At 38.4% G+C, this 25,250-nt stretch overlaps 1 protein-coding gene across 3 annotated transcripts in view; it reads right to left on the reverse strand.

The window, feature by feature from the left end:
• Positions 1-25,250, reverse strand: part of ABCB11 (ATP binding cassette subfamily B member 11) — a 76,294-nt gene that overhangs the window by 8,871 nt on the left and 42,173 nt on the right. For all 3 annotated transcript variants that reach the window (XM_063110941.1, XM_063110932.1, XM_063110922.1), the window contains exons 17-22: positions 19,878-19,980; positions 13,452-13,616; positions 8,936-9,040; positions 8,684-8,845; positions 3,097-3,300; positions 1,596-1,837 (exon numbers count right to left, since the gene is read on the reverse strand). In XM_063110941.1, the coding sequence (XP_062967011.1) occupies positions 1,596-1,837; positions 3,097-3,300; positions 8,684-8,845; positions 8,936-9,040; positions 13,452-13,616; positions 19,878-19,980 (981 nt within the window). The remainder of the gene's footprint in view (positions 1-1,595; positions 1,838-3,096; positions 3,301-8,683; positions 8,846-8,935; positions 9,041-13,451; positions 13,617-19,877; positions 19,981-25,250) is intronic.

The raw sequence follows: 25,250 nt of genomic DNA on the forward strand, positions 1-25,250 counted from the left end.
GATCTTACAATTCTAACATTCTTTGAATCAATGATAGGTGTGTATAAGATAATGATTGGTGATGTAAACATCAATTCTGTGCCAAGCATACATATAATTCATGCTTCAGACAGCCAAAGAAAGATGCAATTGCCTGTATCCTACTTGTCTCAGCCTCTAACTATATTCAACATGTGCTTAATTAGTGAACAAATGAGTGAATGAATAAACAAATGATAAACATGGTGAAAGATAGCTCTGTTGCTGTATAGACTATGATGTGAGGGGCAGCCCCCAAAGTTGCCCACCTGCTCCACCATGCACAGAGAGCCTGCCTAGCAGGGCAGAGGGCATATCCTTGTGGGTCATATTGCTCAGTTTATAAGCAGGACTTGTTTTAGGCCAGAGTTGCAAATCCAAACATCTTCAGGAGCTCAGTCCAAAGCTTAATGGAATGAAAAGCACTTAAATAAAATGGAAGATGGTGGAAGATGATCTTCCAGTTTTTAAAGCAAAGGCAGAAACTGGGAGTTTTCTGTAGTCTCCCAATTTTTGCACATTGGCAAACAATTCTTTCAAAACCTTATATAAACTAAACAAAACCAAGTCAACAGTTTGTGTTTTGTGGTTTGGGTTAGTAGCTTTAAATATGCAAAGATTTGGAAAAGAGACTTTCTCTGTTGGGGTGGGTGTAGTAGGGCAGGAGAAAAGTGCTGGAAGAAAGTTATTAGGTGAGAAGGGAGAACTCATGACTAGACAATGAAGCCGAAAGAACAAATTCCTACTGGGATCAATTTTCCTAATGCTGTCAAGGCCTTCTCAGAACGTGTTCGCCATCACCACTCCCCACCACACCCACATATATACGCATCAATGTACCCTTGACACCCTTAGGCTCCCACCTCTGGAAATGTGAGAATATGGACTCGAAGCTCATTTTATTTGTAAAGTAGGCTCTGGTTATAAGAAAGGAACCTAATTCTGTTTGTACAGCCTCTGCTGTCTCTCCCTAGGAGCAGTCAGCTTGAAACATGCCCTCTTTGCAAGAGAGGAGTAGAGTTCAGATATGACGGATATATGAACCATCTTATTCAACACCTCCAGATTTCTCAGCATTTACGAGTGTGGTTGATTGTAAAAATGATCATATTAATTCATCCTATCATAAATCCTTTGCAATATGATTTTTTTACTCTTCTCATCAAAAGGTAGATTCCATTTCTCTGCTCATTAAATCTGGACTTGGTTGTATGGCCTATTTTGGCCAAAGAGACATTAGAAAGTGTGTAGTATGAAGAGACTGGAAAAGTGTCTGCACATTCGGGCTTGTCCTCTCCTGTTGCACTTGGAACTCTGAAACTATAACGTGAGGAGAAGCAGCTCAGCTGCTAGAGAGGCCATGGGCAGACAGAAATATACTCGGAAGCCTGGCTGAGTCAGCCCAGGGCAGAACCACCACCCAGACAACCCACAGAATCTTGAGAAATAATAAATCCCAGATGTTTTATTACTCCAAGTTTGGGATGGATTGTTAAGTAGCAAAATAGCTAACTGAAAGAACCGGCTAGCCCTCCCAGAGTGTTAATCTTTTATGACCTTTGCCAGATATTCCTCACCTGAGCACATGGCTGAAATGGAGCCCCTCATTGGGGATTAAGTAACCTCCATATCTGTAGGAAGCAGAATTAGCAATAAATGTTATGCTTTGGGAGAAGCCAAAGCAGAATCCGTAAATATTCGCTTTTCGAATGGCTGTCTTGAATGGCTTCTCCAGCTCAGTCTCAAATGCTTCTATAAAATACCTCTCCTTTCCAATTCCAGCAACAGTGCGGATATTACTGAGGGCTTCATTTGTAATCTGAAGAATGAAAAAGAGTCTTAGGAACAGAAAGACAGAAATAACTCTTCAACTGCTGCATGGATTAGATCTGGTGCAAATGGCAGAATGCGATACAAATCAGAGATAGGGGCATGATCTGGGAACCCTGAAGATCTGATACCCAACTGGACCATGATAATTGGTCAGGTAAACTCAAGCGCCACTTAATTCTGATGTGGTTTTGTTGCCTCCACTTGCGGTAGAAGAGAGAAGGAAAAGACAATAGGTATACGTGGTTATCCTTGAAAGCTTTTTAGCTTATTTGCTAATTCATTTGAAATGTTTAAAATAGTAATTTTAGATATCTCCTGAGACAAAAGATCATTGAATTAATATACATTTAAAATATTAGATTCTATTTTCCAAAAAAAATCAATTTGACCAAGTATTATTTACCTTAAAATTAAGTATAGAGTTTATCTTTTAGACTTTACGATGGATTTTTTGTTTGTTTGTTTTAATTCACAACCTAGAGTAAATAATCACTATTTCTGAATTAGGGCTCTACACTAAAAAAGGCACAAAGAAGGACTACTTCCTACCATCGGCATATGAAGTCTTTTGGCTTCTGAAGACTTGGGTAGTACTCACATTCCCTCTCTTAAAAGAGACAAAGCCTAGATTGTAGTGAATTTGTTAAAGAGTGAGGGTGTAGATGTGTGTATGTGATTTCTTATGCCGGATAAAAGTCTGTGCCACCACCCCTTCATTTACCCCAGCTGACCAGATGTTAATTAGAATACACTTTTTAAAATGTGTAGCTAAAACCTAAGTGTATGTGTAACCTAAACTGCAGCTCATAATTCTATTTGGGAAAGACATTTGTCATAAGCCTAGCACACACTAAAGTGTGAAAATTAAAAATGTGCACCATTAAAAAGATAATAGCTCTTCTTTTTGTGGACACCATGATTCCGGAAAACCATTAAGCTGAAAATACCTAACAGACAGAAAATGGAACTATCCGCACCTGCAAGTGAGAACACACTGATGTGGAACAAATAACTATTTGAGAGGAACTTGAACATGTACCCTCTGTGTTTACCCCACTGTGTCTCCACGCCGGCTCAAACTCATAGCATCAGATTTCCTTGCGGAGGCTCCTATGACAAGGGAGGTTTCTGTGAATGTCTGCAGGCTAACAGTGTCCTTAGTTCTCTTTGCACTGTCCAATTTTAACAGTTTGTCTGATAGCCTCTCAGCCACAAGCATTCTGAAAATTAGGTCTGTAAAATTACCTGTCCCGCTGTCTCCATAGCCTGCTTGTCTTGCGAAGCAAATCCCGTCAACATTCTGGTCTGTATGGCTCCTGATAAAGCCAATAAGGGGGAGAAGCACACTATGACCAGGCTCAGCTTCCAGCTGAAGTAGAAGGCAATAATCATGGCCACAGTGATGTTAGTGAGGGAACTGACCATCATCCCGATTTGAGAGCCAGCAGCCTGCAAACCAAAAGCAATCCACCAATCTCAGACACACAGTCTCTCTTACCAAACACCATTATGTGAAAAGGCTGTATTATACCAAAAAGGATATGACATAATATTTATTACTTTAGTCATTTGCAAATGGCTAATTCAGTGGCATTAAAGACATTCACAATGTCGTGTAACCATCACCACATATATACCCAAAACTTTTTCATCATCCTCAACAAAAACTCTGTACCCTCCCCTCCTTCCCGCCCCATAGGCCCTGGAGACTTTTATTCTATTCACTGTCTCTATGAATTTGCCTATTCTAGGTACCTCATGTAAGTAAAATCATACAATATCTGTCCCATGTCTGGCTTATTTCACTAAGCATATCATTTTCCAGGTTCATCTACATTGTAGTATATATCAGAATTTCATTCCTTTTAAAGGCTGAATATATTCCATTGTACATATATACCATTTTGTTTATTTCTTCACCCACTGATGGATACTTGGGTAGTATTTCCTTTTGGCTATTGTGAATAACGCTGCCATGAATATTGACGTACAGATATCTATTCCAGTCTCTGCTTTCAATTCTTTTAGACACAGACCTAGGAGTGTAATTACTGGGTCATATGGTAGTTTTTTGTTTAAAAAGATAGGTTCTTTTAAATGATGAACTCCTCTAATGAATTTGAAGGCTGGGTTAATAAAAGCCCACTTTATTCACAGCTTCTCAGAAGATCATCTGTTGACTAATCTCATTTTATGAATGTCAGAGATTAATGCAGCCCTAACCATGGGCTGGCTACACATCTCCGATACATATGCATTTGGTGTTTGAAAAAACCTAGGCACTGCGCTTGTGGTAATATTGCTGACCATTCAGTGAAGATTAATGCTTTTTCTATAATTATATTTTTAAAGTTGATACACAATGTTTATAAAATACTACTTTGATTCTCATTAAACTTAGCCTGTTCATTGGTACAGAGTCACACCCTGCTTTAATACAGCTGTTTCGTCAATGCAAATGGACAAAAATGGATTCAGTCACAATACAGGTGGATATTGGACCACGTGGTAATTATTATCTATACTAATTAGAAGTATTTGATAATTCCAAGTCTTTGTTTCTGTTGCAGCTAGGCAGAAGTGACTGAAGTTTGGTGAACTCTGTATAGACAACACTTGGGTGGGTACAACTACATGATTTCTTGTTAAAATTGTTGACTCAGCATTATTTAAAACAAAAAATGTAAAACAACTAAAGGTAAGCTGTTAGGAACCACTAGGTTCTAAGGCAGTGTTATTTAAGAACAATCTGCTTCTTTATTGAGATAAAGATCTATATTGAAGACACAAATGAAATATGAACGTATGCTCCAAAGCATTCCCATGTGTTGATACGAACTCCCTTGGAGACTAAAAGCTTAAATTAAGAATTTCTAAGTTGTACACCCATGTTGATAGCAGCATTATTCATAGTAGCCGAAAGATGGAAACAGTTTGAATGTCTACTGACAGATGAATGGATAAACAAAATACGATATATATATATGTATATATAAAATGAATATTATTATATATATAAAATGAATATTATTCAGCCATAAAAAAGAATGTAGTTCTGACACATGCTACAACAAGGATGAACCTTGCAACATTATGTTAAGTGAAATAATCCAGACACAAAAGGACAAATGTCATATGATTCCACTTAGATGAGGTACCTAGAGTAGTCAAATTCATAGGATGGTGGTTGCCAGGGGCTGCAGGGAGAGAGAGCAAGATGTGGAATGTCTGTTTAGTGGGTACAGTTTCTGTTTGGGATGATGAAAAAGTTCTAGAAATGGATAGTGGTGATGGTGGCTTAACACTGTAAATGTACTTAACATTGCTGATTTGTAAACTTAAGAATGGTTAAAATAGTAAGTTTTATATTATATATATTGTACCACAATTTTTTTAAAAAGTTTCTGGTTGGTAAGAACAGTCAGGCATTACAGAGTACTTAAAAAGCAACCATGCAGCTTTTCTCTAGGTTATCATTATTTTGTTTTCTTTTATATTTCATTCAATTAATATTTCAAAAAAAAATTTTTTAATGCAGGCTGCCATAAATAAATATATATAACAATATACACATTCATTTTGATACTTTTTCACAAAAGGGATCATACTCTACATCTTACTTTTTACTTTGATTTTTTTCACTTATCAATTTAACATAACCATTCTTCCAGATGAATACTTTAAAAACAGCTGTGTAATATTCCTTAGTATGAATGTGTCATAATTCGTTCAACTATTTTTGTATTGATGGATATTTAGGTAGTTTCCAGGGGATTTATTTATTTATTTATTTATTTATTTATTTATTTGGTCAATATGAAAATGGTAAATATCCTTGAACACACATTCTTACACAACAGGAGACAATTTATTCATGTGAATTCTGGTCAAAGGGTATACAATTTAAAAAAACAATTTCTGGTGTTTTTAAGGACTGTCAGGCATTATAGAGTACTTGAAAAGCAGCTATGTAGTTTTTCTTTGGGATATCGTTGTTTACAATTACTGTCAAAAAATTGCCTACTATTATTTACTGTTACTCTCTAGAAAATGTTGAAAGAATTCTTACATTGAGAGTGTCAGTTACTCCTCATCCTCATGAATACAGGAAGTTGTCATTCATGATAGTTTTAGGAGCACTGCACATATTAGGGTTATTCGGAACATTAATCCTTATTATGAATGCTTTTCTAGTTTATCATTTGTTTATACAAAAGTTTTAAATTTTTAAGTCTACTTTGTAGTCTCTTGGGTATTTGTATTGCTTAAAAGATCCTCCTCTAATCCACTGCCACTTTTATGCAATAGTGTTTGGAAGTTCTAGCTAATAAAATATGACAAGGAAATAAAATATTTGGCATAAAGATTGAATAAGAAGAGATAAAATTATCTTTCTTTGCATATAATTTGATTATATACCTCGAAAACCCAAGAGACTATATTCAATTTTTTAAATGATCATTAACAAGAGAATTTGAAAAGGCTTTAAGATAAATATCCAAAAACCAATAGATTTCTGCTCAACCTACAACATTCATTTAAAAATATAATTGAGCAAAACATCTCATTCAAAATGGTGGGAAAAATACATAAGGAAAAATGTATGGGATACAGGGACATATTAATATAGCTATAAGTCGGGCCGAGCCCGTGGCGCACTCGGTAGAGTGCTGCGCTGGGAGCGCGGCGACGCTCCCGCCGCGGGTTCGGATCCTATATAGAAATGACCAGTGCGCTCACTGGCTGAGTGCCGGTCACGAAAAAAAAAAAAAAAAAAAAAATATAGCTATAAGTCATGCTAAGAACTAAAGAGTCTTATTTATATTGTATCTCAGGAAAATTTAGTATCCCCGCAATACCAACACTTGTGAGTGTGTGTTCAATCAGAATCAAAATAAACTTTCTGAAGAAGTCAAAATGACTTTAAAGCACATTAGAATAATTAATGTTCAGGAATAGATAAGAGAATTTTGAAGGGGAAAAATTAGTGTGCAGGGATCTGCCTTACCAGATGTTAAAAATTTAAGTTACAATAATTAAAACAGTAAGGTCTTGGCAAAGAATAAGTCAAGTTGATCAGTCAAAGAGAAGAGATAATCCCCAAATAGTTCTGAGTATATACAGGAAATTGATATTCACAATGGGAGGGAGGATTTCAAATTAATGGAAAATGGAATCTATATTTAACAGAAATTTTTGGAATATTTTTCTATCCAACTTGAAGAAAACAAAGCCAAACTTCTACCTCACACCAATATTAAGATAAATTTGACCTGGGTTAGCAATTTTATTTTTTAAAAAACGACAAAACTGTTAGAAAAACTTATAGAAACCCCCCATTTTTAAGGATATGTTACATTTTTGTGAGATGATTAGATACTACTCTGAATTCTAGTGATAGTAAATAACCTTTAAAAGCTACTTTCAGATTGAAGGACACAAAAATAGAAGAGATAAGATTATGACTATTTACTTATTCCAAGTTCAAGAGTAAGGGGATTAAACACTACAATACTCAGATGATGACAGTGAAATTGGTACAAACTTTCTTTAAGCGGTCAGACAACGCATGTCAAAATCCTTCATAGTGTATGATTATACGCTTTGACTCAGTGAGTACATTTTGAGAACTAACACAATAATCAAGAATGTGGCAAGCTTGATGTAAATGATACAAATTGTTTATAAGGAGAAAAAAAGGACAAAACCTAAATAGGGAATTCTTAAAAAATTATAGTACATTAAAACAATGTATTATGCAGACATTAAAAGTCTATCATAGAAGAATATATAATGTTGAAAATACACTCCCATCAGAGTTTTTTAGGGGAAAAAAAAGAAAGACTGCAACACATTACGTAGCGTGTGACTCTAAGTCTGCAAAAAACACACATACACACAGAAAAACCTAGAAGGATCAAAAGTGAAATATTTCCGGGGATTTTCCTCTAAGAGAATTCCATGTTCTATTGAAATTCTCCCATATCATTTTTGATATTTTTGGTTGAACTGGCTAGGAGTTGAGGTACACTACAGTGCAGCAATATCAATCCAGTGGGGTTTTTTCTGTCCAAGAGCTTCACAAACCACAATTAACTTTTAAAATTGAACTTTCTTTTCTTTTTATTTTCTCTCTCTCTCTCTCTCTCTCTCTCTCTCTCTCTTTTAATTCTCATAGAAAGAGGGTAGAAGTGTTGAGAGGCAAATTTGGCTTTCTTCACTTTAATCCAAATGCCTGTTTTTATAAAGGTACAGTCTCATCTTATACATGTGTGTAAGTCCCTTGATCAAGGCTGCAGGTTCTAGGGTTTATAATCCACAGCTTTGTCTCCCTTAGTCAGAAAGACAAATCGTTAAAGGCTTCAAGATTGTAGATAGCAACCACTTACTTCTTTCCTCAGTTTCCTGACTGGGCTAACAGAGGCTGCTCAGGATAGCTTCTCTGTTTCTAGGCTAACCATACCCTGGGTGCCTGTGTGAGGCTTTTGCACACACTTTGCTTCTACCTTCCAGGGGACATTATCGAGTCTTGTGAATCTGAGCCTCTGAGCCTGAAAAATGAGTCTAAGGGGAGTCTTTTCAGTTGCTAGACGCAGAGGAAACCCCGACAGATTTTGATGTGTGTCATAACACTGATTCTAGGCACTGCCTAGGAGACACTGTGCTTTAGCTGCTGTTTGCCAGCATCAGAAATAGTGGAAAATGTAGCTCGGGGGTATCCCAATCCCACTAGTTAGTATTTCACAGGAAACACATGGGTGACTATCAGATTGGTCTATACAAAGAATGTCTACACCAGTTAATACACTCCTGTTTCCCCCCCATAGCTTACCCCTTGAACTTGAGAAGCATCTGTCGCAAGCCTTGTTGTCAGTGCTCCAGGGCTATTTCTGAGGTCATCAAACCAGCCAATGTCTTGCCCTAACATTGCCCTGAAACCAAATTTACGTAGCCTTTTGGTGAGAAGTTCCCCAGACTTAGCAAAAGAGTATCCCTAAAACATAAAGAAGGAGTCTTAAGTGATATTTTAATGCGGATAGGGGAGAAATAGCTAAATCATTTACTGAAAGGTAAAATTCTTTACCTGCAGAAATTGGGTGAAAATGGATACACAGCCTATTGCTACAAAAAGTAGGCACACACCATCGATCTGTGACCTTTGTTCCTCTTTATCCGGAACTGAAAAAGTCTTTAAAAGATAGTAAGCAAGAAAGAAACATTATGACTATAAACTATTAGCAAAAATAAATTCAAATATGTTTAAATTTCTCTTAATGTGACATTATACATCTGTTACATTTGTCCAAATCCATAGAACATACAACACCAAGAATGAACCGTAATGTAAACTGTGGACTTCGGGTGAATATGATGTGTCAATGTAGGTTCATGCACTGTCACAAACGCACCACTCTAGTGGGGAATGTTGATCACAGAGCGGGTTATGCATTTGTGAGCGCAGGGGGCATATGGGAAATCTCTGTGCCTTCCTCTCATTTTGCTCTGAACCTAAAACTGCTCTGAAAAATAAAATCTTTCAAAAATGGTTTCACTTAAGCATACTAGTAATTAAACCAAAATTAGCTATGGACATAATGATGATGGACTTTAATCCTCACTGGGGCGGGAAGCCTGTGAATGAAAACCAATGGTGACTACTTATTTTTGGCTTGTTTCTTTGCCTGATTTGGGTCATTGTATTGGATTTTCTTTTTTTTTTTTTTGAAACATTAAAAAGATGATGAAATGGGCCGAGCCCATGGCGCACTTGGGAGAGTGCGGCGCTGGGAGCGCAGCGACTCTCCTGCCGCGGGTTCGGATCCTATATAGGAATGGCCGGTGCACTCACTGGCTGAGTGCCGGTCACGGAAAAGACAAAAAAAAAAAAAAAAGATGATGAAATGACTCAAATTCTTCAGGTGATAAGACAAAAGAAGAAAGAAGAAAGGGAGGAAGGGAAGGAGAGAAGGAAGGAAGGAAGGAAGGAGGGAGGGAGGGAGGGAGGGAGGAGGAAGGAAGGAGGAAGGAAGGAAGGAAGAAGGAAGGAAGATAGATTCTTGGGAATCTGATAATGTTATCAAAGTATTATTTTCACCTCTACTTTCTCAAACAATAGATGCAAGAAAGATGATTTTCACAGTCAGGTACATTGACTGTAATCAGTTTTACAGAATACAGGTCGTTAAAAAAGCAACTAGCTATCAAGGCATTGACTGGAACTGGATCAGGAGAAAAAGAAAAATTTCCCATCATAGCATAACTCACAAGTTTACAGAGTTTACAAATTCAGGAATTTAAAGATACATTTCAGTTTGGTTTTTATAATCATTAAACAAATATCTCCAAATCATGATGCCACAATTTCCATTTTTCCCTAAGATCTCCTACTAAATTAACCATGGACTACTGAACCACAGACTGCCTCTCATTTTACAGATGGAAGACTAAAGCCCAAAACATCAAGTTGTTTGCCCAAGTTCATTTAGCTAGTGGTTATTATTGGATGAGGAAATGCCTATTCTCAGCTTCCTTCTGGAAATATTCTTCTGGCTCTTGGTATTACCTACCTTCTCAGTGTTAAAAAAAAAAAAAGAAAAGAAAAGAAAAGAAAATTTGGCTAATGTTAAAATCCACACAACTGTCTAGTTCGAAACTGGGTATCTATCTATAATCTTTTTTCACTCTGTGAAAAAATTCTGCTCCATGAGTTCTTTGTACATTCTTATTGTTGAAATGCAACACAAAAGGCTACCTATCCATAGATACCTCTGTTCTTTGATGAGCTGTACCTTGGGCACACATCTTTGTCATTTTTATAATGGTAAGTTTAGTTAAGGAGAAAGCTATCACTCATTAAACTTGTGCTATGTGCCAGATGTCAGATGTATGGATTACCCTATTTTAACTTAAATTAGGATTTCCTTAAATTAGGATTCTCAGAACAATCTAGTGAGGTAGGTTTTCTTGCCTCATTCTCCTTTCAGATAAGGAAACTAAGTCTCATCAAGGATAAGTCACTTGTCCAAACGCACACAGAGAGGACAGAGCAGAGACCTCCTACAAATCCAGGGCTGGCTGACTCCGAGGCCCATGCCTTTTCCCAGCATGTTACATCCAAATTGCTGTGCTTGGAACACTTGGCACATTTTCCAAATCAAACAGACCAGGGAAGGTGAAGCATAATAAATTATGCTTTATGTGTATACTGAGGCTTAGCTAGATTAGCAAGCAGGCTGCTAATAATGCCCACTCATTTGCTGGGTCCATGTCCCATGGTGTGGTCTCAGTACTCCAAATATGAACATTGTGCCCTTTAAGTATGTCAGAACATTAATGCTGCAAGAACATTAGCGACGAACCAACCTTGAATTTCACCGAGATCCTGCTACTCTGGTCCTGTAGCCCTTATTGCTCAGTCTGAGTACATCCCAGGATTTCTGGTTGTGACCAGAAGAAGCACAGAGAATATTCTCACCACTAATGCTCAAGTGGGTGCTCAAGGAAGGTGGGAGTTAGAGTTGAATTGTCTTTTTTTTTCTGACTTGGCCATTTCATAGACCACTAGAGCTGGAAGCTATCTTAGAGATCCTCATTGACAATCCTTCATTTTATACTTGAGGAAATGGAGGCCCAGAGAAGTGGTATGATGTGATCCCAGGGCACAGAGTACATGGTAACTAACTAGCACAGTCTCAGAAAAAAAGGTCTCCTGACAGACAATTCAGGACTCTTTCCAAAGCAGCTCAGATACACAATTTGGGTGAAGTTGGGTGAGGATATGCCTTACTTTGCTTTTATAAGAGATGATCAGCAAAAATGCTGACATTGTGGATTTCTTTTAAAAAGCAAACATCCAGGACATAGGCTTGGATCTTTTCAGACGCAGCCCTAGCCCCAAACCTTCTACAGCTTCATCATTGCTCAGTGAGGTGCATTTTCAGCCTTTCCCTACTAGAAAGGCAGCTTCATCTGAGCAGGGAGCTGCTTCTTGTACCTTCATTCTGTCCCCAAACCAGTGACAATGCCTGGCAAACAAATTGTGATCAATAAATATTTGTTGAATGACGAGTGGCTTTTTCTGTTTAATGTTTGTCTTCTCATGGACTGGAAACTCCACCGAGGAAGACACCATAACTGACATGGCATTGCCCAGTCCCCAGCACTGTGTCTAGGGGAGACAATCAATAAATAACTGTTGAGTGAATAAGAAAACATTTCTTTTATATTTCAATATTCTATTTACTAGAAAATTAAGGAACATAAAGTAACTATCTAAAATATTTTCAGCATAAAGGATTATGGCACCACATATCCAGAAATTCAGTTAGCCAAAGCTGGTCTTCCTGTTTCCAATTTCCAATGTCTTTGCAATTAATATGATTTCCTCACTTACCACAAGAGGCAGTGTGGAAATTAAACTGGTGGCTGGGGCCCTACTTACACATTGGACTTGATTTTGTCTGTGGATTATCCTGGTCTTTCTATACAACTCCTGCCTATGGGGACATCTTTATGGTCAGGACCTCTATCAGAGAGGTGACAGGAGAAGAGGGAACTAAAACGTAAGCTTTTATCAATTACTAAGCTCTGACAATGTGGTGTGCTGGCTTCAGAAAATCTGGGTCCAGTCCTGGCCCCTCAGCTAATGGCTATGTCATCTTGAACAAGTTAATAAAGTTCTCTGGGTTCCAGGTTTCCTTCCTCATGGGCCTCACAGGATTTGTGTGCGTGTATGTGTGAATTTCAACTAAGAAACCATGATCGCGTTTTGATAACTATTTTTGCAATGATAACGTTTTATTAGAACCTGGCTCTATGGTCGGCACTGACTGGATTTGAATCCCAGCTCTGGCATTTGCCATCCTAAAGTCTCTGTGCCTCAGTTTGCTCCTTTGTAAAATGGTAATAATAAGACTACCTTCCTCAGATGGCTATTAGGAAACTCGAACTATTATACATAAAGTGCTTAGAAAACACCTACTAAATGCTTATAGTTATTATTATTATTATAACAATAAAGTCAGATGGAGAATATCAAAATTCCTAGGAAGTGAAAAACTGAAATAGGCTTATTGTTCATCCACACCTGATTTTACTTCTCTCTTCATTTTCCCGCTTCCTCTCCACCTCGTCATTTCTACGGTGTGATCGTAGATCAGAGAATTATACATCACATTGAACACCTGCTACTACATGTCAAACTCTGTATCTCTGCTGTTCACAAGATCAAAATTGCCCTAAAATCCTTTTGTATTATTCAACGAACCAGCTTTGCATTCTGATTTGGTTTGCATTTAAGTAAACTGCCCTCTTCTAACATTAAATTGGCAGGGACAGTACCATTTTTTTACAGGCACAATTGTGTGAGTGCCCTGCCAGCCCAAATGAGCGTGCTGAGCTTCACCTTCTTATTTTCTGTGTGATAGAGACCCACACTGAGGAATTTTTCATCCTTAGAGCTGAAAAAAAAAAAAAAAAGAGCTAACAAAAAAGAACTGAATACATTAAAACAAAGCTCTGACCTATCAAAAATGATAATAGCCACAGATAGGAAAACAAAAGGTAAGAGGAGAAAACAGTTAGTCCAGCTGCTTGCTTACCCCAAGCATCTGGCTGAATAAAAAGGCAAAGAAGGGTGTGACTGTCCCATTAATAGCTGCACCCACAGTCCCTGCCAGCATGTAGGGCCATTCCGGAGTGTTGAATTTCAGAATCCTCCTAACTGGGGCAGATTCAACTTCTTCTTCCACAGGAATGGCCTTGTCCTTGAAGGGAAAGAGGGTTACATTAATCATCCAAATGTACACACAGACATTTTGCATATACTCTTTGATTATACAGCAGACCTTTTGGCATTCACAGATTTAAAAGTCATAGTTTGGTTATGAGTGACCTCAAGGATCTATGAGATGCAGTGGTTGGTTATTTTTTGAGGAATGGTTTTGAATTTCTTGAGACCGTGTGCTGGCTTAGGTGGGACTGACCTAGAGGGCTACTCATCCAAAGGCGAGTTCATAGTGCTCATTCCACAATCACATACGTAGTAACCCTCAGGAAGCAAAAATATGTTAGGCTTTTGAGAAAAATAACTTCCAATTTAAAAAAAAAAAACTATGCTTATAGCTGTATTTACACATGACAGGACTTGTGAAATGTTCAAGATATGTTTTTCATAGATGTCAAGGTTCTATGCTGTAGTAACTGGCTAAAACTCTAAGGCAGACCAGAATATCTGAAACAAATCAAAATAATTTTAAAAATTTATTACGTGGTGTCAACAGTTATTATTTACATTTTTTCAGTAAGGTTTTCCTTAATTTGTACCCAGAAATAAGTGGTACACCATTTGTATTTCTAAATGGTACATTTTTTTCATAAGGAGTGAAAATTAGTATTTTCCTGCTCTGATCTCTTTAGTTGCCATTAAAGTGTCAGAGCTAGCAAATTTTTATCCTCTGGAAGGCAGACATTGTACACAGAATGCCATTGTTTTGGCCTTTTTTCCTTGCTATAGGTATTACCAGTGCTTGGTCTTCAGGTCCATTTATTTAATAATTTGTTAAATTTATTACCCACTTTGAGAGAAGATTTTAGGTGGCTTATATAGATTTGTATTGATTTTTTCACTTTTTCTGTTAAAATATACTAAAAATATCTATAGTAAATTGACGACGAAACTATTAATCAGTGCTTTTTTTCATTAACATAGTGATTTATCCTTTAGGTCGCTGAATGGCAGGAATACAGGCAATAGCAAGGATCTTCAAATACTTTGCCTTTAGAGAATGGAATCAAGGCTGCCAGAGGAGGGAAAGGAAGAGGGGGAGAGGGGTTAGTGAGAAACTGGTAAAGGGCCACAAAAATGAATACATTGTGTAATGATAAATACAGTAATTATTCTAATTTGAGAGCATCACATATTGCACACAGGTATCGATATTCCACACTGTACCCTACAGATATGTACAATCAATAATGTTTCAATTTTTTTTAAAAAGTGCCACCCCCCCCCCCCAAAAAAAACCACCACCGAATACTTTCCCTTTGCTTACAAAGTCAAATACCACATTACCAATTTGATTTAAATAAAAGCCTGGTGTCATGTCCATTTCATTACAGTTGCAAGCCAAGAAGGATGCAGGAAGGCAGCTCAGGCTGCGGAGGAATTTATTGCTGCCTCCCTTGCAAGTTCTCTCTTGGCTGGCCTTCAGCATTTGCACTTTGTAATTACTGCTCACTCATGCAGCAAATCCTTCTGTTCAATTATTTCGTCTCTGACAGACTCCTAACTCTAGGCAACCAAAGCCAGAGAGGAGGAAGGGTGCCTGGGAAAGCATGAGTGGAGTGGACATAAAAAGAGTGGGATTCTTGGACAAGCCCCACATGGCCACCAGTGGAATATGTCACGAAGCGCTTTAGCTATCTGGGTGAGAGAGTTGGACTAGGTTGTCCTGGAGAGACAGTCTCTCTGGGTCTCTCACATTTCTGCACATCTTGTGAACAGAGGCATTGACTATCTTTGTTCAGATTATTTTTTCAAGGATGTTTGCATGGCAAACAGCCTTGGAAGGCGGAAGATGGTGTCTGTTATCCCAAGCAAAGGGCTGTGCTTCTACCCATTGTAAAAAAGTCAGGCTCCTCAAGGCCAGGATTCCTCTTCTGTAACACACCCTGTTTCATTTGCTGATATCATCCAGCTCATTTGCATTACCTGTGGGTATTGGGGGTTGGGCTGGGGAACCAGTTCAGGTGCTAAACTCTGGCTCCTATAATCGCTATTGCTTTGAGTCATAAATTCTTTTGTCTCTGACTCAGGGCTCTTGCGTATTCTGCCAGCATCCATGAAACTGTGGCAGGCTAACTGGACAGAGAGCAAAATATCACACCCTTTACAGTTCTAGACAGTGGTTAGTGTTCAGATCTCACAAACTCATGCGGGTTGATGATTAAAAATACAGATTCTTGGGTCTTATCACCAGACCAATTTAGTAGCCCTAAGTGTGAATCTCTGTTTTAAAAAAATACTTTTCAGGTAATTCTGGGAACCACAGCTCAGTTTGTGAGACACTTAACAGTTTATGATCTACAAGAGTCCCCCCACTACTAAATGTCCTCTAGGATTCCATAATTATATGTTTTGATGAGTCAGCTGTACCGTACACTTCAGGACTTGTGAAGAAGTGTTAGCACTCACTGAATTATGCCTGCTCCCTAGTGACACCAAACTCCAGCATTTCCTGGGACCACTGCCCCACAGGGTGGTCCACCCACAGACTGACATGATGGAAATTTTCCTGACCTTCTGATACTTAAAGGTATCCCTAACCCTAAACAATACCCAAGACATTTAAAAGCAATGAAGTAATTTTTGTCCAGTAGTTTTTATTCCGAGATAAACTAAGAAGAAACAAAAATTAATTAACTTGAATAATTTTCTTTTGTTCCCGTACACTAAAAGTTTGACTTTAAAGGAAACTGTCCCCTAACACTACCCCAAAAAATGCAGCTGTTAAGCCTGAATGATGCAAAAACCAGAAAATCTGCCCCTGAATAATGGACTTTTGATTGAATTTTATTTGATATAGCTAAAAGAATACTATAGGAATAAAACCATATGAAATATAATTAAAGTCATTCTGTAAAGAAATATTTTTCCTCTGATTTTGCAAAACTAAATGTAAAGAGAAGGTGAATAAATTAACAGCATATCAATAACTCATAGAGAGGTAAAATTATAAAGTTTATATGTGTTTCCTCACTGCAGATCCCTTGCCTCTATCATAGTACTGGCAAGTTGCATGAGGCTTGTTTTCTTTAATCATACGTAAAGAAGTACCCATCCGCACCTCCACAGTAGGACAGTGACAGAAGCTCTTGTTCATCTTTGCATCCCCAACACAATACCTGGCACATAATAGGTGTGCAATTAGTGTTTTATTGGATGAAAGAATGAATGAGGCTTTTATGCCTGTTGTGCATACATGCAACAAAACATTTATTAAAAAATACTGATTGTTTACCTACTGTGTAGATGGTTCAGTGCTTGACACTGGGTTTTTCCCAGTTTCTTTCCTTACATTGCCTTGTGTAGTCTGGGGAAATATAATTTTCTTTTATCTCCTGCTTTCCATACTTTGTTACCCTGTTTTCTGTGTTCCAATCAATAAGTGTCTCCTGCCTTGATAAAAACTTTAAGAATAATGATACAAAATAGTAACTATGACAAAGGAGGAGAGATTTTCCAAATGAACAAATACTGATAGTCATTTTTATGGGTCCTCCCTCTTTCCTATCTCTTAACCAATGCCTAAATCCTATCTCATAAGTTAGCGTTGAGCGTTGATTAGGTTATGGATGTCTACTATTTGAAACTCACTTGATCTTATATATATTCTGCCTTGTTTTTTAGTTTCACTAAAAGGGATGCCTAACTATCAGAAACTGAATGAAACCTTTAGCTCACAGGTTTCCCCTAATCCCAAACTCAATTTTATCAGCAATAAAAGATCTGATCCCATTTATAGGAAGTAAGGGTACATCTTGGAATGCAAGGGAAAATGGGCTATATTCTTAGCTTTGTCACCAGCTAACTGTGAGACTTTAGGTGAGTAACCCCACTTGGAGTTTAGAAGCATAGACTTTTTAGGAAACCATCTATGTTTTCAGAGTCAATACTCTAAGAGACCACAAGGTGGAGATAACTCCTTTGTGTAAATCGACCTTTAGCAACATATGATGGAAAATTTCCCAATCTATGGAAGGTAAGGTTAGGCCTTCATCAAAATGAGAAAAAGAAAGGATTTTGCCAATGCTTGGACTTGCAGGATTTAGTTGAGTGTTAAAATACTTAAAATTACCAGGTAACACTGGATGAGCATCATTTACTCATCCAGTGTTACTTGGGATTAGACATTCCAGAAACCAAATGTTATTAACCCTAATTCTATTTTTTAAAATAATTATTTAAATCTAAAAAACTCTAATATGATTATTATGCAAACAAGAAGTATTAATGCACAATCTTTTCCTCTTGGAGCTTTTGCAAACTCATATTGTCCTTCATTTCATTTTTTTCTCTTCTTCCTTTATATCCCTTAACTAGAGAGAATGTAAAGTGGCATCTTTTTAAAATTACGCTGGTTTGCATTTAATTGTGCTGAATTGTTCTAATCTTAATTTATAATGCTAATGAGTAGAATATAATATGGAACATTTTAATCTCTCTTAAATTAACCCCTATATTTGATTTAGATCTCCTTTTATTTAAATGGCTCCCTTCTGAGTTTTTCCTGCATCAATAGAACTCTATGGGAATCTGATCTCCAGATCTCCAGGGAATCTGACGGTTTTGTACAACGCTAGGCCATCTACCTGTTTAAACAACAGCATCAACAAGGGAGAAGTTAGCTTTTCCTTTCCTCCTTCCCTCCCTCTCTTCCTCCTTCCCTTGCTTGCTTTTATCATCAAACGTTTACCCAGAAACTAGAAAAAAAAATAAACATGCAAAAATTGAGTATGATTGGTGCTGTTATGTTCGAAATTTCAGTGTAGTGTTTGGATCTTTCTCCTTTGAAGCTCTATTAAACTCCTATTCTCGTGTAACGCATCTTGTAGTTATTTGTGGCAGTACCACGGACATAAATGAAATAGCTATTTCTAGAACTAGAAGAGAAATTGAGTCTTTAACAGCAAGGCGCAGGAAGAAACTGTGCTTTCTAAGTGTGTTTTCCCTCACTGTAATTCATCCTGCTGCTCCTGAGAAAGTATTCTATGAAATTTATTTAAACCAACTCTACTAGATTTGAGATCTCTATTTATTCAATATGAATACATTAAAACAAAAGAGAGCCTTAATAATCCTTCTATCATAGTCATAAGGTCATAAGTAGAACTGTACTTTATTCCAGATTTGTCCCTTATGAAACAATATTTAAAATTACTTCTTAATGGATTCATATGCTGGAATTTTATTGAAGACAATTAGAAGTTACATTGTGCATAATGGATGTGCTTGCAATTAAAATATTCTCTAGCCTATTTGCTTTGATAAATCCTATTTGCTTTGAGCTTTATTTTATCGTAGACATTTGATTTATCATTCTAGTTTTAAAATCTCCCAGTGTGCTACTAGATGCTAGGTACCAAAGTAGATTCAAACACACATCTGATGCAGTCACTGACTTTTAAGAAAATTACCATGAAAAGGTTCTAATTAAGGGTTATGGGGATTGAAAGTGAGAATATCAGGGCAGAAGAGTGAAGTGCAGTGACCAGAAAAGGCTTGGCAGAGGACGGATGGTCACCTTCTGTGACAGGTGTTATGTGACAATGTTCACAACAATTTTGGACACCTGCATCCTTAGAAAGAAAGTTTTATATTGCTATATGTGTTGATTCTTCTCCTATCTCTTTAATTTTTATGCTATTCTGAATTATGTTAAAATTAATAGTGTTATTTTAAAAACATCTTAAAGCAATTATAATAAAACTGTGTGAAGTAAGTAAATGTCCATAAAACCTAATCAGCTTCCATTAATTAAAAATTGTGATAATTTGTATAAGGATAGCCTTATCAAATACCATTGTTGATCAAGGTATTTTTGCCAAGATTATTGTAATTGAAGAAGGAAATTTTAAAATTTGAGAAAAAATTGTTTTGGGGTATTTTTTAAAACTTGTTAAAAAGATAACTACATATAAGCAAATAATCCGCAAAGTACATATAGCAAACACATTCCCCATGTTTGTTAGAATGGTTGATCTAAGAACTATTAAGTAACACTTAGTAGTTCAGTTTTAGTTACCATGTATTCTTAAAAGTAATTAATTAGCCAATCCATATTTCTTTTAAAATACTGTGTAAAATTTAGAGTTTTCATCAGGTCCTAATGTTCCCCCGTTTAATCTGACTTTAGTGAAACATTACTAGACATACACCTAAAAACATATATTCTCAGGTTTAAAGGGCACACAACAGTCCCCAGGAGAGACTTTTTCCATTCCCCCATGAGCAATTGGTGCCTGACCTTTCTGTCTTCTTCATAAGCAGACCTGTGATCTACAACAGTTAATGGAGATTCATGTACCAGGTGAGAAAGCTGAGACTTGGAGCGTTGCCGGATAGAAGCTCTGTAAATAAACAGAAAGATGAAAGATTCTGTAGGTTGTGGGCAGATTGGAACAGGGCCCAAAAGGTGTCCAAGTTTACATCACATATATCAAATAAACAGAAATGTTTGGTGGGTCACATGGCAACCAAGTAAGGGAGCTTGCATTTTAGGTTCGACAGAGCTATTCTCAGGGAAGAGCTAATCAGGTTGATTGCTCTGGACCCCAAGCTCTTGTAACTGTTGGATCCAGATTCGGAGTACACCCAGAGAGGGAGAAAGAGAAAGGGGGCAAAGTTGTCCCCACCAGTCCACCAGAAAATGCCCAAGACTCAAAAACATTCTAAACCTGCATGATTCTGCTAATTCCTACCATGGCAATCACCTTTACCCCACTTCTGGTTTAGGCTGTGGTTTTGATCTCTCTCTCTGTCTCTGTTACACGTGATGTTTACTTTAGCATGATGCTACCTGGATACAAATGATGGGAGGAAATAGGGCCCCTAGCAAGATTTTCTTCAGGCTACATATTACCCTTAGGGATGCATTAAAGTTCTTGTCGAAATATAATTTTGCTTAATGTGTTTATTTATTCATTTATTAATTCACCAGAGGCTTATTGGGGACTACAGCATGCAAACCAATGCCAGGTGCTGTGGGGAACACGAAGACTTGTCAATCACAGACTTCTCCCTCATGTACCTAACCCTGGTCTAAGAAAGAATGTGGTAAGTGCTGAAAGGCAGGTTTGAATAAAGAGGATGAAAACTCAGATTTTTTAAAAAAAGTATAGCGGGTGTTACCAAGAAAGTCTTCATGGAAGAGGTGGCTAAGGTAGGATTTAGATATTTGTAGACTAGAGGAAAGAGAACAGTATAAACAGAAGCTTGGAGACAGGAGAGAACAGGGTTGCTTGTTAAAGATGCTTAGTGTGTAACAAGCATAGGAAGTGATCGGTTCAGGCTCTCCACCACCACCACCACCACCCCTCCCATGAGGTTCTTGGGAAGGAGACTCCCATTCTTTTCTAGGTTAACATGAAAGCACATAGTGCTGGGAGTTGCTGCAATTATGTCGAGACCCTCAAGGAAAGAAGCTTCCTGAAAAATGAAGCAAACAATGAAAAAGTAGAGCTGAGAAAGGAAGAAAGAAACTGTGTCTATCTAGGACATATGGTTGAAGCTCTAGCCTTACCTGAAGCTGAAGCAGCTTTGGAATATTTAGTTACATAAACCGATTCTTTCTCTTTAAAGGCTAAACCAGGGGCTTCCAGTCAAGATGACAGAATAGATGGTCCCCAATGTCACTCTCCTCCATAAATCAACAAATTTACAACTTTTTTTTTTTTTTTTAAAGATGACTGGTAAGGGGATCTCAACTCTTGGCTTGGTGTTGTCAGCACCATGCTCAGCCAGTAAGCCAGCTGGCCATCCCTATATAGGATCTGAACCCGTGGCCTTGGTGTTATCAGCACCACACTCTCCCAAGTGAGCCAAGGGCCGGCCCAACAAATTTACAACTATTAAAAAGCAATGACAGCCAAGCTGGGGCTGCTAGTGCTCAGGGGAAGAGGAGGAGAGACCTATGGAGTGCATGAAGATGGGAGAAGCCACAATGAGAAAAAGAAAAATCCTCTCCAACCATTTCGAGCCCCGGCCACTTCTAGGCTGGAGCTGCTGAGCACACAGAGCAAGAGCCGGCAAAAGCTGCCACTGTGCCCTTCTGATGAAATTGCTTGCAGGCGGCAGGGGAGAAGAGGGCCTTGGTGGCTCCAGGACAGCAAGACCACTAATAGAGTTTCTGTGGACCCACATAGGAGTGAGAGCCACAACAACTGAAAAAAGGAGCCCCTCAGAGGCTGGTGAGTCATGGCAAGGGACTGGCGCACAGCCCATCCTTTGGTAAGTGTTTGGAGCACAGGCAGTGGGGGAGATGGGCCCACAAGGGGAACACTGGGGCACAGCATGGACAGTTGATTTTCCCCCCAGTTAGCATATGCCCACTCTGTCTAGACTGGTCAGGAATATAGAATAGCAGAGGGAGCAGTTTGCTGAAAACACTCTGGTCCAGACCAAAGTTTCCACACAACCCAGGTGTACTAGATCTCACAAGACCCAGAAGTACCTAAAAAATCAGCCATTAAAACCTGAGCTCCACAAAGAGCCTTCTCCAGGGAATTAGCAGCAAAGCAGCAGTTTAGCTCAACCAGAGTTCAAGTGCTCATTTCCACAGGAAGTTTCCCCATTTTAAAAGTATGCAAAGGACAACAAATTAGTTCCAGTGCAGAGTTTAAGTAATGGAAACAGTGAATAATCCAACACAGAACTGAGAGAAAAAACAAAATACCCACAAACCAGAGACAAAGTTTGATATTAACTACTAAAGGTCTCACTTCACCAATGAACACCTATAAAACCTAGAAGGAACAGAAGCCCCCTGGGCCTCCAAGCCAGGGAGGTGGGAGGGTCAGGGGCCTTGGTCATGCCCCCTGACACCCACAACCAGCCCAGCAACAACCACCAAGACACGATGGGAAGCACCCTGGGCTCTCGAACCAGGTGGGGGGTAGGCCCTCCTCCAGGGCCTTGGCCACACCCCCCCGACAACTGTAACTAGCCCAGTGACAACCACCAAGCTGCTTCAGGAAACACCAGTGGGGGGCTGAGGGCTTTGGCCACACACCCGTGACATGTGCATTCAGCCCAGCAACAACCAAGCCACCACTGGAAGCCCCCTGGTCTCCCCTGCAAGAATGAGGGGAGTATCACAGGCCTCAATCATGCCCCCCATCCTTCCTCCTTCTCCCACCCTATTTCCTTCCCCCTTCTCCTCTCCCCCTCCCACCCAACTGCTCCCCAACAACATCTCAGAATGTAAAAACAGATGGAGCTGGGGACTGACCCCTCCTCCTGCAACCAGGCACGTCACCAGTGCCATGGGGCCTGCCTGGAGTCCTGAGGCATGTAGCCAGGGACCAACCCCTCCTCCTGCATCCAGGCACACTGCCACTGCCATGGTGGCCACCCAGTGTGCTGAGGCATGGATCCAGGGACCAACCTTTCCTCCTGCAACCACGCAAGGAGCACACCAAAAGCACCACTTCCATGTGGGCAGCCCACCACAGCCAGCACAATAGCCACGGCTGCTGCAAAAACAGCTAGATGCCACAACCACTGTGCAGATGGCCCACCAGCCACTTGAGTGCGCTGACACAAGGAGAGTTACCAGTGGAGACCAAAAAAAAGAAGAAGATATCTCTCTCCACAAAGCCAAAGTTACAGAAGAAGCGTCTACTCTACACTAATAGTGGGGGACCTGAACACACCTCTCAGCACTGGACAGATCGTCTAGGCAACAAATCAACAGAATGAATAACTGTTACTCTTTCAGAAGGAGAGAAGAAATCTAGGGTTATCAGAGGTGGGAGGGGGAAGGGAAAAGGGATGAGAAGAGACTGGATAATAGGCATAAAGAATAAGTACGATTTGTAATAATGTATATGCTAATAATATTGATCTGATCAACATACATCAACACTGAACCCCCAAAATATGTATAATCAATTATGATTCAGAATAAATAAATAAATAAATAAAGGTTACACCAGGGGGTTAGATTTTCAATCATTTGCAAATAAAGGGTCTTAAATGACAGAGGCTATGCTGAAGACTTGGGAGGAGGTTCTGTTATCAAAGCTGTGTGTTAGAAAGCTTAGTCTGGAGTAATGTGGTGTAAAGAGAGAGATGTTAGAGATGAGGAGACTTGTATCAACTGTTCTAGTCTAGAACAGTTTATTTATCACATGTCTCTATCATTTTGTATCCAGGTGAATTAAGACTGAAACAAATATCAAAGTGGTGTCTGCCTACTTGGCGCTCATCTAGCCTTCCTGAGAAGGCAGTCACACATCAATTAAATTACTCTAATTTGTCCCCACGTTCTGTTAATGGCACTGCCATCCTCTTTGTCACCAGGTTTGACACCATGTATTGACCTCAAACCCTCCCTCTTCCTTGCTCTCACACATTCAAACTTTTGCCAAGTCTCATTATGACCAGGCACGAAACCACTCCTCATCCCCACTCCCTGCACCAAACTGGCCTCTGGGACACCCCCATTCCCTCCCACTTGGCCTGAAACCCTACAGCAATAGTCATTTCTTTGGTTTGGGTAATGGAGGTAAGATGTCTTCTCCAGAAGGTATGCAGAATAGACTTTTGTCACCTGGAAAAAGCAAGGTGCATGTCAGGGGAACTTAAAGTCATGGACCTAAACCTGCGACACCCGCCCCTTCCCTTCTCAGAAACTGTATACCACTTCTTACTGCAAAAAAAACCAGCTGATTGGGGGAATAAATTCTCTTTCTCAACATTATTATTTTGAAAATTAATTGCTATTACCCATTAAATTGTCTTGAACCTAAAATATATTCCTAAGGGGGACTTAATCATCAGAAAGACCGAAGCCAAAGAAACAAGACACAAATTAACATTTCATTTAGTCATCTTTTAGCAAAAAGAGAAAGAAAAAATCTGTCAGCATATATAAAGAGATATTTTTAGTGGACCTTCTTATTCAGATTTATAAACTGTCTCAGCAGGAGGTTAATAGCTACTTTCTGTGTGTAGATTATATTTCTGGATTTCTCATCCTACTCACCAAAATGTAGAATTTGTAAGAAAATATTGCCAAATAAGAAATGGTTATATTTAAAATGATTATCTGGTCCTAAAAATAAACTGTAAGTAAACTGCTTAGAACAGATAGAATTTTGTTAATTTTAAGAGTTAAGAAAATATTTATTATGTGTATTATGACTACAAGATACACCTCCACTTTGCAACCTTTAACCTAGGGACCAAAAGAGATACCTAGTCATTCTTTGTGTTTAATAAGTTAGTTGGTATCTTTAGCTTATAATTCTAACAAATCTTATGATTTTAATTTTTTATCCCAATCAGAAAAGCATGATTAAACATACTGCCAGATGTCCATAAATACTGCCAAATAATTTTGGTAATGTTTACAGTTTTTATCTTAACAGAGTAACTTGAACCTATTATGTTATTATTTTCCAAATTCAATAAAACTAGCATTTCTTAAAATGTTTTGAATAGAATTTCTCTCAAGAAAAAAATTTAAAAACCAAGTCTTAAAATTAGATTGATAAAGAGATGATGCACTCAGGCCTAGATAGATACATTTTCAAATAACTACTTGGAGTTGTTATCTGAATGTTTTATTTTAAGCCCCTTTAACAACTTTTCAATAACCAATTTCCCATCTTGAATG

Source organism: Cynocephalus volans, chromosome 1, assembly GCF_027409185.1.
Source record: "Cynocephalus volans isolate mCynVol1 chromosome 1, mCynVol1.pri, whole genome shotgun sequence".
NCBI lineage: Eukaryota > Metazoa > Chordata > Mammalia > Dermoptera > Cynocephalidae > Cynocephalus > Cynocephalus volans.